General features: G+C 34.8%; 1 protein-coding gene and 1 long non-coding RNA gene across 3 annotated transcripts; both read right to left on the minus strand.

Moving 5' to 3' along the window:
- Positions 1 to 665: 665 nt before the first annotated feature.
- Positions 666 to 2,998, minus strand: LOC113076365 (uncharacterized). The gene is made up of 4 exons (XR_003281165.1): positions 2,604 to 2,998; positions 2,409 to 2,522; positions 1,122 to 1,226; positions 666 to 960 (listed from the first exon to the last, which is right to left on the minus strand). It is a non-coding gene; the product is annotated as an uncharacterized LOC113076365 (long non-coding RNA).
- Positions 2,999 to 8,919: 5,921 nt separating this feature from the next.
- LOC113076373 (transmembrane emp24 domain-containing protein 2) lies at positions 8,920 to 13,510 on the minus strand. Of its 2 annotated transcripts, XM_026249019.1 has the most exons (5): positions 13,204 to 13,510; positions 12,198 to 12,390; positions 11,352 to 11,372; positions 10,771 to 10,878; positions 8,920 to 9,839 (listed from the first exon to the last, which is right to left on the minus strand). In XM_026249019.1, exons 1-5 carry the CDS (start codon positions 13,381 to 13,383, stop codon positions 9,715 to 9,717), a joined length of 627 nt encoding a protein of 208 aa, XP_026104804.1. In that variant the 5' UTR covers positions 13,384 to 13,510; the 3' UTR covers positions 8,920 to 9,714. The 2 variants fall into 2 exon arrangements, with proteins under 2 accessions (XP_026104804.1, XP_026104805.1); XM_026249020.1 differs by lacking the exon at positions 11,352 to 11,372 and having other exon boundaries at positions 13,204 to 13,509.
- Between the last annotated feature and the right edge of the window lie 173 nt (positions 13,511 to 13,683).

Here is a 13,683-nt window from a genome sequence, read left to right on the forward strand (position 1 = left end):
TTCTGAGGGGTCTTGCAAAAACAATTAGGAAGTACTATGGTGTTTATGGGGTCAGACACCAATGGGGCAGAAAGGGAGTGTGAAAATGTAATTAAATCGATAAATATAGTAAAATAAAATAAAAATAAATAGACAAATAAAATATTTTATTTAAAAATAAATTCAAATAGATAACAATAGACTAAAAATAAAATTCAATAAAAATTGAGTTAAACAACACATAAATAAAAATAGATTATAATAATCATAATAAACAACTAAAATATAATAAAGTTAGAAATTCATAAATATTACATCTACCAGTTGTTATTTGAGTAGAAAATGTAACAATACAATTAATTATATAATAATACAATTTCCAAAGAATATTGAGACTGATTTATAATATAATATTTTTTTTATATTTTTGTATCTGGGCCAAATGATATATTTTGTATTATTTATTATATATATATATATATATATATATATATATATATATATATATATATATATATATTATATCTTTTCCATGTATTGTATATATGCACTGTTGCTAACAGGAAATATATTATAGATCATATATTTATAGAAATAGACCATATATTTCAAATAGAGACCCTTGCCTTGAAAACACTTTTCCAATAGAAATGTTTATTGATCATATTTGGACGTTGATGATTAATACAGAAGCGCATTTGTTAAGAATGTATTCTCTTGTACACTACAGAATGAAATGAAAATGAAGTCAAATGACAATTTTAATCTAAATGTCAATTTAGGTGCATAAAGTTACAGAAATAACTGTCATTCTCCATCTCCATCAGAACTGTTTGCATCTGCTCGTTTGGGACGAGAGCTGCCCGCTGAACTCATGTGCTTGTCAAAGTCCTCTTCACTGATCTTTCCTTTCTTGAGTTTCTTCAGCAGATGAGTGTCATTTAAAAGCTTCTTTACGTCTTGGTCGTCAAAATCTGATTCCTGTGACCACACAGATATAGCGTTGAGACTTTATAGAATAGTCCATTCGCTACATTTACAGCTGAGTTTTCTATTGTTATACATGTATTTTATATATTTAGTAAAAAAATGAAAACAGGCAGTTTGGGGATTTTAAAGGAAAGTTTACCCAATTTACTCACCCTCAAACCATCCAAGAGTTTTTTTCTTCTTCCACTTTGGAGAAATGTAGCATTGCATCACTTGCTCACAAATAGATGCTTTCTAGTGAATGGGTGTCCAAAAAGCTGATAAAAAAATCACAGTAATCCATCAGTTAATGTCTCGTGGAGCCAAACAAATCAAAACAAATCCTCCATTAAGTCATTTTAAACTTCAAACCATTGTTTCTCGCCAAAAGACCTCTATCCATAATATTGCTTGTAACAGTAAAAAAAAAAGTAATCTTGTCTGAATCAGGAGAGAAATCTGCACGGATCAAGAACTGTTTACAAGCCAAAACCGTTCTAAATCAATATGTGGGGGGATTCTGATGTGAGAGACAACAGGAGATGGACTCATATTTTGCCCAGAGGTGACAGTTTAAAGTTAAAGACGTCTTAATGATGGATTTGTTTCTAACAAGCACACAGCTTTTCACTTCTCAAGACATTAACTGATAGACCGGAGTGCTGTGGATTACTTGCAATGTTTTTATCAGCTGTTTGGACTCTCATTCTGAGAGAATTAGCTTTTATTTTTATATTTCCATTGTAACTTTAGTCATTTTGTTACGTGCTTTTCATTTTAGTTTTTTTCTTTAGTATTTCTATACTACTATAATTTATTTTGTTTTCAGTTTTAGTAATCTCACTTTAAACTTTTTATTTCAGCGTCAATGTTTTAACGAGTATTCATATTTTGATTTATTTGAGCTTTATTTCAATTCGTGAGCATTATTTTTAATAGCTTTAGTAAACAATAAAAACACTGCTTTGAAATGCATTGATTAAAACTAATTGTTGATACTTAGAAAAATGCATTAATACCTTACAAATTTAAATAAAGCAGTACATGACATTAGGCATTTTGTAATTATGTTTGAGTTATAAGCATTTCTAATTAATTTTAATAAATTGTGTTATTTCCTCTATCAGTATGTTGCCAGAGTTGCGAGTGAGCTTAATTTTTTTTTTTTTTTTTTTTAAATCTGTGTAATTATGTATGTATATTATATTCATAATGTAGGGCTGGTGGAGTGTTTTTTTTTTTTTTAAGCAACTCCTTTTTAGGTTCCTGTGAATTAGCATATATAATATACTCTGTATATGGTTTCTATGCACAATACATATTTGATCTAAACACACCAATAAATAAATGAATATGCTGAAGTTTAATATTTAATGTTAGGTGTTGGTTCAAATCATTAGGTATGAGAAATAATAAACTATTCCAAGCTTTTGTGAATGTAAAGACTCAAGAGTACACACTTGTGAGCTCAAGTTGATGAATGTCCTGGTAACCTTGCACTGCTCAGTGGGTCGTACTGAAGCACTCAGTTCACTTCTGGTATGGCCATGACGTCTGTGCACACGAGAATCCCACTGCACACATTCATAATGCATTTATTCTTGGTCTATATCTTCCTCTCTGTAAACAGCTAGAAAGGCATCACACTGCATTACCTCTTCAGCGCCCGGAAATCTGCAAAGATCTTGTTTCGTTTATGCTTCCTCTTACCATGGATGCATTGGATGCTGACATTCTTGATCAAGACTTCCAGAGCTTTACCAAAGTACTCCACACAGGCACAGGTGCTGTGGATACAGAGATTAGGATGATGTTAAGATGGCTGAACAATATTAATTACATTACAAAAAATGAGAATAATTAAGCTTTTTTTAAAGTATAAAAAAGCACTCTTGAAAATGCATGCATGTGCATTAGTGAATCAGTCCCTGCTTGTATTTGATAGAGTAAATACTACATAATTATGAGTATCTGATACAGCAATATTGTGAAATATTATTACAGTTTACAATAGCTGTTTTCTATTTGAATACATGTTCAAATATAATTTATTTCTGTGATGCCCAGCTGTATTTTCAGCGTCATTACTGCAGTCTTCAGTGTCACATGAGCTTCAGAAATCATTCAGATACGCGGATTTGCAACGTCTGCAGTTGCTGATATAAGTGTCATGAAATATATTTTATGACTCAAATGATTCGCGAACCCGCTCCGAACTCCCGAACTGATTCAAATGATTCGCGAACCTGTTCCGAACTCCCGAACTGATTCAAATGATTCGCGATCCCCAAACTGACTCAAATGATTCGCGATCCCGCTCCGAACTCCCAAACTGACACAAATGATTCGCGAACCCGTTTTAAACTCCCGAACTGATTCAAATGATTCACGATCCCCAAACTGACTCAAATAATTCGCGAAACCGCTCCGAAATCCCGAACTGACTCAAATGATTCGCGCTCCGAACTCCCAAACTGACTCAAATGATTCACGCTCCGAACTCCCAAACTGACTCAAATGATTCGCTAACCCCCTCCGAACTCCCGAACTGATTCAAATGATTCGCGATCCCCATACTGACTCAAATGATTCGCGATCCCGCTCCCGGCTCCCGAACTGATTAAGGCCCGGTTCCCCAAAACGTTCTTATCGCTTTGTAGTTCTTAACCTATTCCTTAACCTCTCTCTTAACCTTATGGCACGATTCCCGACATGTTCGTACGCTATCTTCTATAGGCTACACTTTCGTAAGGTTGGTCCGGACCATTCGTAAGCTTTCTCTTAGCGTTGTTTGAGCTCAAGACGCTACTGTACAGCAGTCTTTCGAAATCAGCGCAGCGAAGTACAAGTCAAACTATGGTATGTTGACAATGTTGTGGCTCAACAATGATTTTATGTTATTTTTTAAGACTCATAATAAATTATGTTCGCAATGGATACAGGCCTATTTATGAAGTTTTTTCTATTTCAGAACTAATATGGTGGTAATTAGCCTAGGATTTTTCGTAATGTATAATTAAAGCGAATTGACAATCAATTTTTGGATAATTAAAATCTGGCAAACAATTTGGCTCTAAATGGGTAAGATCTATAAATGGGCAAGCATGGTGGTGTCCAGTAGGCGACCAACTATGGCAGCGATCCAACGTGTCCTTGTACTGAATCAAAGACGGAGCCGGACGCAGAGCCGTTTAGTCCATGTAAATTTTTTTATTCGGCAAAACTTAAGCCCTTTTGACATTTTTTCTGACGTGGCTATATTAAAAAAAATTCGCCTCCCAAGACAGCTCATTATGGAGCTGCAGGACCTTCTCAGACCTGCGCTTGACAGGCAAACGTGGCGGAATTTTGTTTTAAGCCCTGAAGCCCAGCGCTACTTTTTTTTTTCTTTCTTTCTTTTTTATTATTTTTTTTTTTTTGCTACAGAGAGCTTCATCGAGGTCGTGGGAGAGGGCTACGGCCTAATCAAGAGATGCGTCCACACTGTCACCAACGCCCTTCTGCGCCATGCAGGGGATCGCATCCTGGTAGATGGCACATATCCCAATCGCCAATCCATCAGTGATTGATAAGGCGACGGCGTACATATCGCGAAAGGGATACGCGGCCATAAACGTGCAGGTTATAGTGGACCATAGGGGTGTGATATCTGACCTCATGGCAAGGTCCAGCAAAACTTCAACTTCCTCTGACGAGAGGCTTGGTGCCCTTTTTTACGTTGCTTCCCCGGCATATTTTGTATCTATCTCTCTCTTTCTCTCTCTGTTCATTGTAGATAGGTTGCTTTTTATTAAAAACATAAACCAATTGCAATAAACCAATTGCAATCAAAATCAAATTTTACCGCATTAAACATAAGTAACTGCAGCTGCTTGCCAATCAATTCTGATTGTAAAGTACCTTACCATTAATATAAAAGTGTGTTATATAATTTTTATAAGTCGTTAAACCCATGTCAAGAAGCAGCGCAAGTGGCACAACGGGATAAGGAGAGTGGATGATTAACGAGGGATCTCCGGTTAGTCTAACCGTCACAACATATGTGAACATATTACTGACCATTTGATAATTAAATTTATAGTCTATATTCTTCTGATAACTTAAATAATGTAAAATAAATGTAACTATAATAATTTGAGGAATATTTCATTTGCATGGAACGTGTTGTCTTTCCTAACGCTGTATTGCACCATCGCGTGAAGTGGAAAATCGATTCATGAGCAATCGATGCCAACTAATTCAGCACCCTCACTTTGGACAGCGCTCTTGTTACGTCGGACATAAGAGGCAGCGTGCTAAGAAGCTTCGTAAGGGACACTTCGGGGAACACACTTAGGAACATAAACAACTTTGGTAAGATATATCTTTCGAGGTCTTCTTAGCACGCTAAGAGTGAGCGTTATCGGGAAACCGGGCCTAAAATGATTCACGCTCCGAACTCCCGAACTGACTCAAATGATTCGCGATCCCCAAACTGACTCAAATGATTCGCGAAACCGCTCCGAAATCCCGAATTGACTCAAATGATTCGCGATCCCCGAACTGACTCAAATGATTCGCGATCCCGCTCCGGGCTCCCGAACTGATTAAAATTATTCACGCTCCAAACTCCTGACCGGACTCAAATGATGCGCGAACTGCTCTGAACTCCCGGACTGACTCAAATGATTTGCGAACCCGCTACAAACTCCCGAACTGACTTAAATGATTCGCGAACCACAACTGACTCAAATGATTCGCAATCCCGCTCCGAGCTCCTCAACTGATTAAAATGATCCACGCTCAGAATCAAAAACTAAAGTGGGTTCTGCATCATAAAAGCTGTTGTGTTGAGCCCTTAAAAATTTTCCTTTCACAGCTTAAGTATGAAAACTATCAACAATGGACAACATAAAACATTTTGAAATAAATAAATGAAAGCAATCTGAATTATTCAGAATCAATTTCGAGAAACATACATACATACACTGTAAAAAATTTCTTGTTGTTTTTACAAAAACTTTTTGGCAGCTGTGGTTGCCAGAATAATTTTGTAAAAATACAGAAAACTGTAAACACATTTACGTCAAAAACTGTTAATTTTACAATATAAAGCTGTAATTTACAAACAAGAAAATGTGAATATAAACCAGTAAATTCAACAACACACAAAATTAAATCTGTTTTGTACCTTGAAAATACTGACAACCACCATAATAATAAAGATGGTACTGTATAAGAGAAAGCCACATGAAGTATCAAAGCTCATCACAAGTAGCTTCACCACAAGCAGAAGTATATATTAACATATAGAAGGTGCACATTTATGGAAACACAAAACACCATCATGGTAACACACGTGATACTTAAATAATGCAAAAAACTTTCATTAAGCAACAGAAGATGTAACATAAAGCTCAAATGTACATAACTGATAACAAGAACTATTTAAAAACATGATTATTTAAACAAAATACTTTCAAACGTGGAGTGTCACGCAGGGAATTCTGGGAATATCAGTTTACAGTTTTAGACTGTAAATTATACATTGATTTGTTCTTTTTTTACTTCTAAAAGCTGTATAATTAACAGAATTTTACTGTAAATTTACATTAAATGCTTTGTTAGATCTTTTACAGTTTTTCCCTGTATATAGTACGGGAACTTACTGTTAACCTATTATCAGTTTTTTTCCGTAGCGTTTTTACAAAATTTTACAGTTAAAATTACACTTATTTTTTACAGTGTACATACATACACACACACACACACACACACACACACACATATATATATATATATATATATATATATATATATATATATATATATATATAAATGCTGTTTAAAAATGAAATCTATGTTATCATGCTAAGGAGCTGACTGAAAGCCGGCGACTCCACAGTAGAGACAGGCTGCATGTTTTCAACAGTTTCACCTGTATGAGAAAAACATACAGAGAATCACTTAAGACACTTTGCTGTAGACCCATTCCACATAATAATATTCATTAAAACTGTATGTTAACACGTAGGAGCTTGCTGCATGAATCCGTGAGTAGGCTACAGTTTACAAATCCATGGGAACGGATTGAGAAAGTGTGCATGCAGATTGTGAATTCTCGGGTACACATTTAAAAACCGAGGGTACGGTTTACAAAATCTGAGCACACGGAATGGAAATTCCCACAGCGCGTCTTCGTGTTTACAGTGGTTGGCATCCACCAATCCTACAATGCGTCGCTGCTGCAAATAGGTTAGGCTGCACTTCAGTCAAAATGAATTACATTTTTTTTAAAGTAATGGACAATGCACCATATGGTAACGGTAACAAGAGTTAATTTATTTAAAAAGTAATGTGTTACTAATAATGCGTTACTGCCCAACACTGTTAACATACATGGAAAATAAACCACTGTTTCAAAATGTGTGTGTTTTCTGCATGAGTGTGTGTAATGTGCATTATAGAACAAAATGTCAAGCATCGTCAAGTTTTTTACATTATTTGACTCATTAATTGAATAAAATAGAAAAACTTGAGGGAAGCGGCGGGGAATTAATCTTTATTAGTCAGGTTTTGTCTTCACAACTAAACCACTCTATTCCCAGAGAAAGACAGAACTGAAAACTTAAATAACGTGTTTCTTGAGCTGAGATTGATTCAGAGGATTTTCTATTTTATATATATGTGTGTGTGTGTGTGTGTGTAAATGTATATATTATACTTAAGAAGCTCATTAAACAAAATTTGGAACTCATGTCCACAATTCTTTTTTGTGTTGTGTCATTAGTTGTGTCTTAATTTTATTAATAATTATTACACAAATAGTATTTTAAAATTACATTTCAAATTTTTTAATTTTTCTCTTTAATTTACTATTAATTTATTTTTCATTTTTGTCTATTCTGTATTATTACACCCTTTATATTACATATTCTTCTTGATATTATTAACCTATTGTTGTTCAGTTATGGTATTATGGTATTATTCATATTATACATATAATTTTATTCTATTATAAATCTATTATATCACATACCGGTATGTTATTGTACCGTTGTACTCGCTTTTTTCACTTTACTTTAAGCTGTACTACATATACTTTTTAATATAACATATCACTTTTACTATATTTCTACTGTGCACTGTATCGGTGCATATTTTCATTTTCACTGGATCCATAGCCTCATCAGTTACATGTGTTATTATTTGTTGTGGAGTTCATCTGTAGGCTATAGTGCAATCAAAATAAAAAGCAGACTACAAGTATGTCACTTTTTGATTTGTATTTACTTGTTTTATTACATTTTCTCAACGATAGTAAATTATTAGTATTTAAAGATGTATTATTTAGATTTTATCCCAGTATTTCAAAGGGAATGAGCTGTGTTCTGACCTGAGACACAAGAAAGAGAGAAAAAAAGAAAGAAAAATGTTGGGATTGAACACAGAGAAAGCAATAAAACAACTACATATCAAGTAATGTACATTCAAATTACATTACATGAATATGTCAAAGTTATACTAAATTAACAGATTTGTAAACCGAAAAAAATTAACAAGTGAGACAAATGTGAGCTTTCAATTAATATTTTTGCAATAAGTTTTTTTTAACTGCACGTAGATCACAAACCTCTGAAATCGGTTAATAAATGTGAACGTTATTGTGTTTTTATTCACTAAAAAAAGCAGCCCCGCCGTTTACTTTAATTTGTTTTAAGGCAGTCTTGCCCTCACCAACATGGCGGACGCGTTGACGTATGGCGGCAACGGCTCAAAGCGGCCAATGAGGCGTCTAGGTATCAGCGCTGAGAAAAGAAACGGCTTCCACGTGACAACGTCATCTATATTATATTCACACAGCGGCCTCGACAATACATGAAAAAAAAGATGTAAATACATAATTATCAAATACGTCAGTTTGACTTACATTTTATCTGCGAGTTTCCATGTTGTTCATTCCAATCTACACAAACAATAAAAAGGGAGACATTTTAAGAACGTTTCATGTTTATTAAATCAAATCCATATTTGACATACATATTCGTTGAACTTATGAGCTTTACAGTTTTATCATCAGTTCACCAGTAGTCTTAGCCAAATTATTTAGCATTTTCTTTAATTTAAGAGTTGGTTTAGACAACAAAAACAGTACAAAACTACATAAAGTACTTCCTGTGTGAAGAGACTAAAAACGAATTGGACCTAAACGTTTAAAAAAACACACCAGAAAATCTGCAAAAGTAACCAAGCAGTCATTTTACCGCTTCACCAGCATCAGGTTTAAATATGAGCCATGGAGGTTGTTGTAGGCATAACTAAATCTGATAATGAGCAGTGAAAATACATGAAATGTGCTCGCGGTGATATTTCATGACACTTATATCAGCGACCGCAGACGTCCCATTCGCTCACAGCATTGTTCATGTTATGGTTTAATTACATCATGCTATTTCCATTTTCTTGTATCGGGGCAATACCACATCATCACCTTTACTTCATTCTCAGAGTAATGTGCAATTGTAACAGTACTGGAGAAGAAACAGAAAGCAAAAAAAAAAAAACAAGTCAGGCTAAAACAAACTCAGTTAATTCATTCAAAATCACACCCTTTACCAAAACAAACAATGAAGAGAACTACAACTGGGGCAAAGAAAAACCAACACACAAACTGGTGGACTAGCGGACAACCAAGTTCTTTCCATCTCTGTTGAATTGGACATCCAGTTCATACAACTGGTAAATCTTGGACTCGATGCGTTTATGTTGTGGAACACAGACAGGGTTTTATACGACTCTCCGCACTTCAAAGAATCTCTTCAGGTAGTAAATCTGTCCGAGGGTCATGGCCACCAGCACCAGAGCCTCAAAGAAGGACCACAGCACCACCCTGCTGTTCGTGTTGTCATTGACTAGAGGACACAGACACAATCAGACAGCAAGGTCAAAATGGATCAATTAATGAATAAAACAGTAATAATTCAAGGTCAATTTAAATATGCATTTTAGCTGTTTGTCATGCCAAATAAAAATTATTAAATAATTCCAATGTCCATGTAAACACAAATGCGTCCAATAAATAAATAAATGAAACAAATGGCCATTTCAACAATTATATTTTTGCTGGGTTCACGTCATGTCGAAATAATTTTAACCATTTAAACATGCATATTATAGATGGACTCATGTACAGCCATAATAAAATACTACTAATAATTATTATTTTTAAAAAGCCATTTAAAACATGCAAAACTGAAGTTAAAATAATAATAATATTTTAAAAAGACATATAAACATACATATGGCAGGGTTAATGTCAGGTAAAAATTACAACAATAATAATAATAATAATAATAATAATAATTCAAAGGGCATTTAAACATGCATCTTATAGCTGGATTAATGTACTGCCAAAATAAAATAATACTATTAATAATTATTATTTTCAAAAAGCCATTTAAAACATGCAAAACATCATAGCTGGGTTCATGTAGCATTAAAATTAAAATAATAATAATATTTCAAAGACTATATAAACATTCATATGGCTGGGTTCATGTCAGGTAAAAATTACAACAACAATAATAATAATTCAAAGGGCATTTAAACATGCATCTTATAGCTGGGTTAATGTACTGCCAAAAAAAATAAGCCATTTAAACATGCACAACGTTATAGCTGGGTTCATGTAGCATTACAATTAAAATAACAATAATAATAATAATTCAAAGTGCATTTAAACTTGCATATTTTTCATGGGTTCAAAACCCTGCAAATAATGATTGCTTAACATCATGAGTCATGACAGTGACTGTGGTCACGTGGTTAGTGCGGATGTCTTACTTGCGCGGTGTATTCTCTCTCGGACCTCCATGTATTCCTGCTCGTGTTTGACTGCGGTCATGGCCACCGCCAGCTCATTGATCATCTCCTCCAGCTTATTCTGATGAGCTGGAAATAAATTAATAGCAATTTACTCGTGATGACTGTATCAACATGCACGCAGCATGCAAACACAAAGCCTCCAATTTTCATAAACCGTATAAAAGTGTGCACGCCTCATGCATGAGTTTACAGGTAATAAACAGCGGATAACATTCATAAAAACACTTACATATAGAGAATAAAAGATAAATACCAGAATGGCATACAGTTAAAATTCAAACAGGCATTGAGACCTTCAAATAAACCTCTACTATGGTAAAACACAACCATTCGTGTTATAGCTGTAAAACAAAATCCACACTGTTCTGTCTTTAGGCTTCAACAGCAGTTTTAGGAGCTCATCAGTGAGTGAAATGTTCAGATCGTTCCTCACACAGTCTTTATACACACAGGTGCCAATGTAAGTGCAGATGCTGTTAGATTTCAGTAATAAAACTCAACAAATGTTATCTATACAGATCTGTATGGTCTATTCCTACCATCCCAGCTGTCACCACCTCCTGAACAGGGAAGAAAGCCACGTTAGAGGCAAAAAAACCCATGTTAAAACATAAATTCAGCACTGTAGAAGTACAAAATAATATATTAAAATTAGTGCATATTCATTATGTATATATAAATAAAAAACATGCAATTTATGCATAAGAAAAATACGTTTTTTATATATTTACAATATTATAAATGTTTAATATTTCAAAAACATATAGTGTATGTGTGCATTTAAATATACATAAATACAGACACCCACACATATGTATAATTAAACAAAAACTTATTTTGGATTTTTGCAATTAGTTTTGAGATTTCAGAGAATTTTATTTTAGAATTTTCATTTTCGTTAAAGTAATTTTTTATATGTCAATATCGTTTTTGTTCACATTCATGCCTTGAGATTGAAATAATTTACTCGATTACATCACATTTTCATTTTAAACTTTTAGGATTATTTTTGTTGATCATTTTATTTTCGTTTTAAAATTTTAGTTATTTTTAGTTTGTCAAATCACACTAAAATAAAAATAGAAATAACTAGCTAAAATGAAATGTTTTTTGACATTCGATTTGCAGTTACTTTCATATAATTTCTTTTTTTTTGTCAACTATAATAATCCTAATATAGGCCTATAGAAATCAATTTCAAGGCAACTGAAATATTGTAGAACTGGGTAGAAAACCTAACATTCATAATAGAGGTTTCCACAAATACTTTATTTTCCATGACTTTTCCAGTTGCCCGAAAGCTCCCAGATTTTCTGTGACCGTGAGAACTCTGCCATATGGAGCAAAAGAGAGAAAGAAAGCCCTGCATCAGTCCATGTGCTCACCCTCTGTCTCCATGTCCTGTCCTTTGGGTGCCTCGCCGATGTCGATGGTGAACATCACAATCTTCGGGGTCATGGTGGACATCTTGTTGCTGAAGCAGAACTTGTAGGTTCCGTCCATATGAGCGGCTACAGAATACTTCCCGCTGGACTCGCGGTCTCCTTTATAGATCTGCTTCCCGTCCGGACCCGTTATCTGTTCAGGACAAACAACACATGAGGCATTGACAGGTGCTCACAACTTCACAAAAAACCCACATATAGACACTATTAACAGTTAACAATATCCATGTGTGCATATACACTGCTGGCCAAAATGAATAAAACACTAATATTTCCAACAGCTACAAACGGTCTTGTAGATGTAGCCACAGTTCTTCTGGATTGAGTCTGTCTCAGTTTGTTCTGTTTCTTCATGTTATTCCAGACAGACTGATGATGATCAGATCAGATCTCTGTGTGGAGCACTGGCTGCTGTCAGACAGAAATCTCACTAGATTATTACAATGCATGGCAAAAATTTATATTTAGGAATGCAATCTGATATTTCCTAATGACACAATACAGCAAAAGATCTGACTTAAAATCAATTTTAGCGGCTGGAAATAGTAGTGTTCTCATCATTTTGGCCATCACTGTATATATGGCGCTTTAAAAATAACTAAAAAAACTTTTGGATTACAAATGGTACAAAACTAAAATCATGGTAATAGCGCAGTCATGTTATTTGTGTTTAACAACCATCTGGTGGACGCAAAATAATGACCAAACAAAACCAGAGTACTCTTTCTTTCACCTTTACCCTTCTAAACGTTATCAACAAATATCAACAATAACCAACGTTAAGACTGTATAAAATCTAGTTTGTATGCAATAATAATCACTAATTCACTTCCGGCTTCATCCACCATCTGGCGCGCGCAGAGAGCGACACCTGCAATCTCCATTATGGCTTATCGTTAATCATCAATGACATTTATCAATACAACAAGTACATTTTGATGCTCACCTCCACGTCGATGTCCAGAAATCCTCCCTCGGCGACCTCAAACATTAGGCCCATTTTGGTGCCCGAGTTCACGCGCTCGTAGAAACACTCCTCCGCGTGAGCGTCGATGCTCACAAAATAGCCGCTCGCCGTGTAAGACAGCGCGCAGAGGATCACGACGAGTTCCGAGAACGTAAACATGTTTGGTGCGCTGTATTAGTGGAGGATAAAACCCATAAAAGAGACTTTACGCCGCGCTGGACCGATAAAGGCGGAGACTGACAAGCGCTAGCTGCGCTGCTGACGATGCCACGTCAAGATTTAGACGAGTCGTCCGAACGGACAAAAAGGCGACAACGCCGGATGCAGTTCGCGTTTGCAAAAAACGAGAGCGCGGACACCGAATATATTTTGTAAAACTTTTTTTGTCTTTATTATTTTAGGTATACTGTATTAATGTTTTGATGTTTGTATTGTTTAATGTTATATACATACATACAT

Source organism: Carassius auratus, unplaced genomic scaffold, assembly GCF_003368295.1.
Source record: "Carassius auratus strain Wakin unplaced genomic scaffold, ASM336829v1 scaf_tig00020199, whole genome shotgun sequence".
NCBI lineage: Eukaryota > Metazoa > Chordata > Actinopteri > Cypriniformes > Cyprinidae > Carassius > Carassius auratus.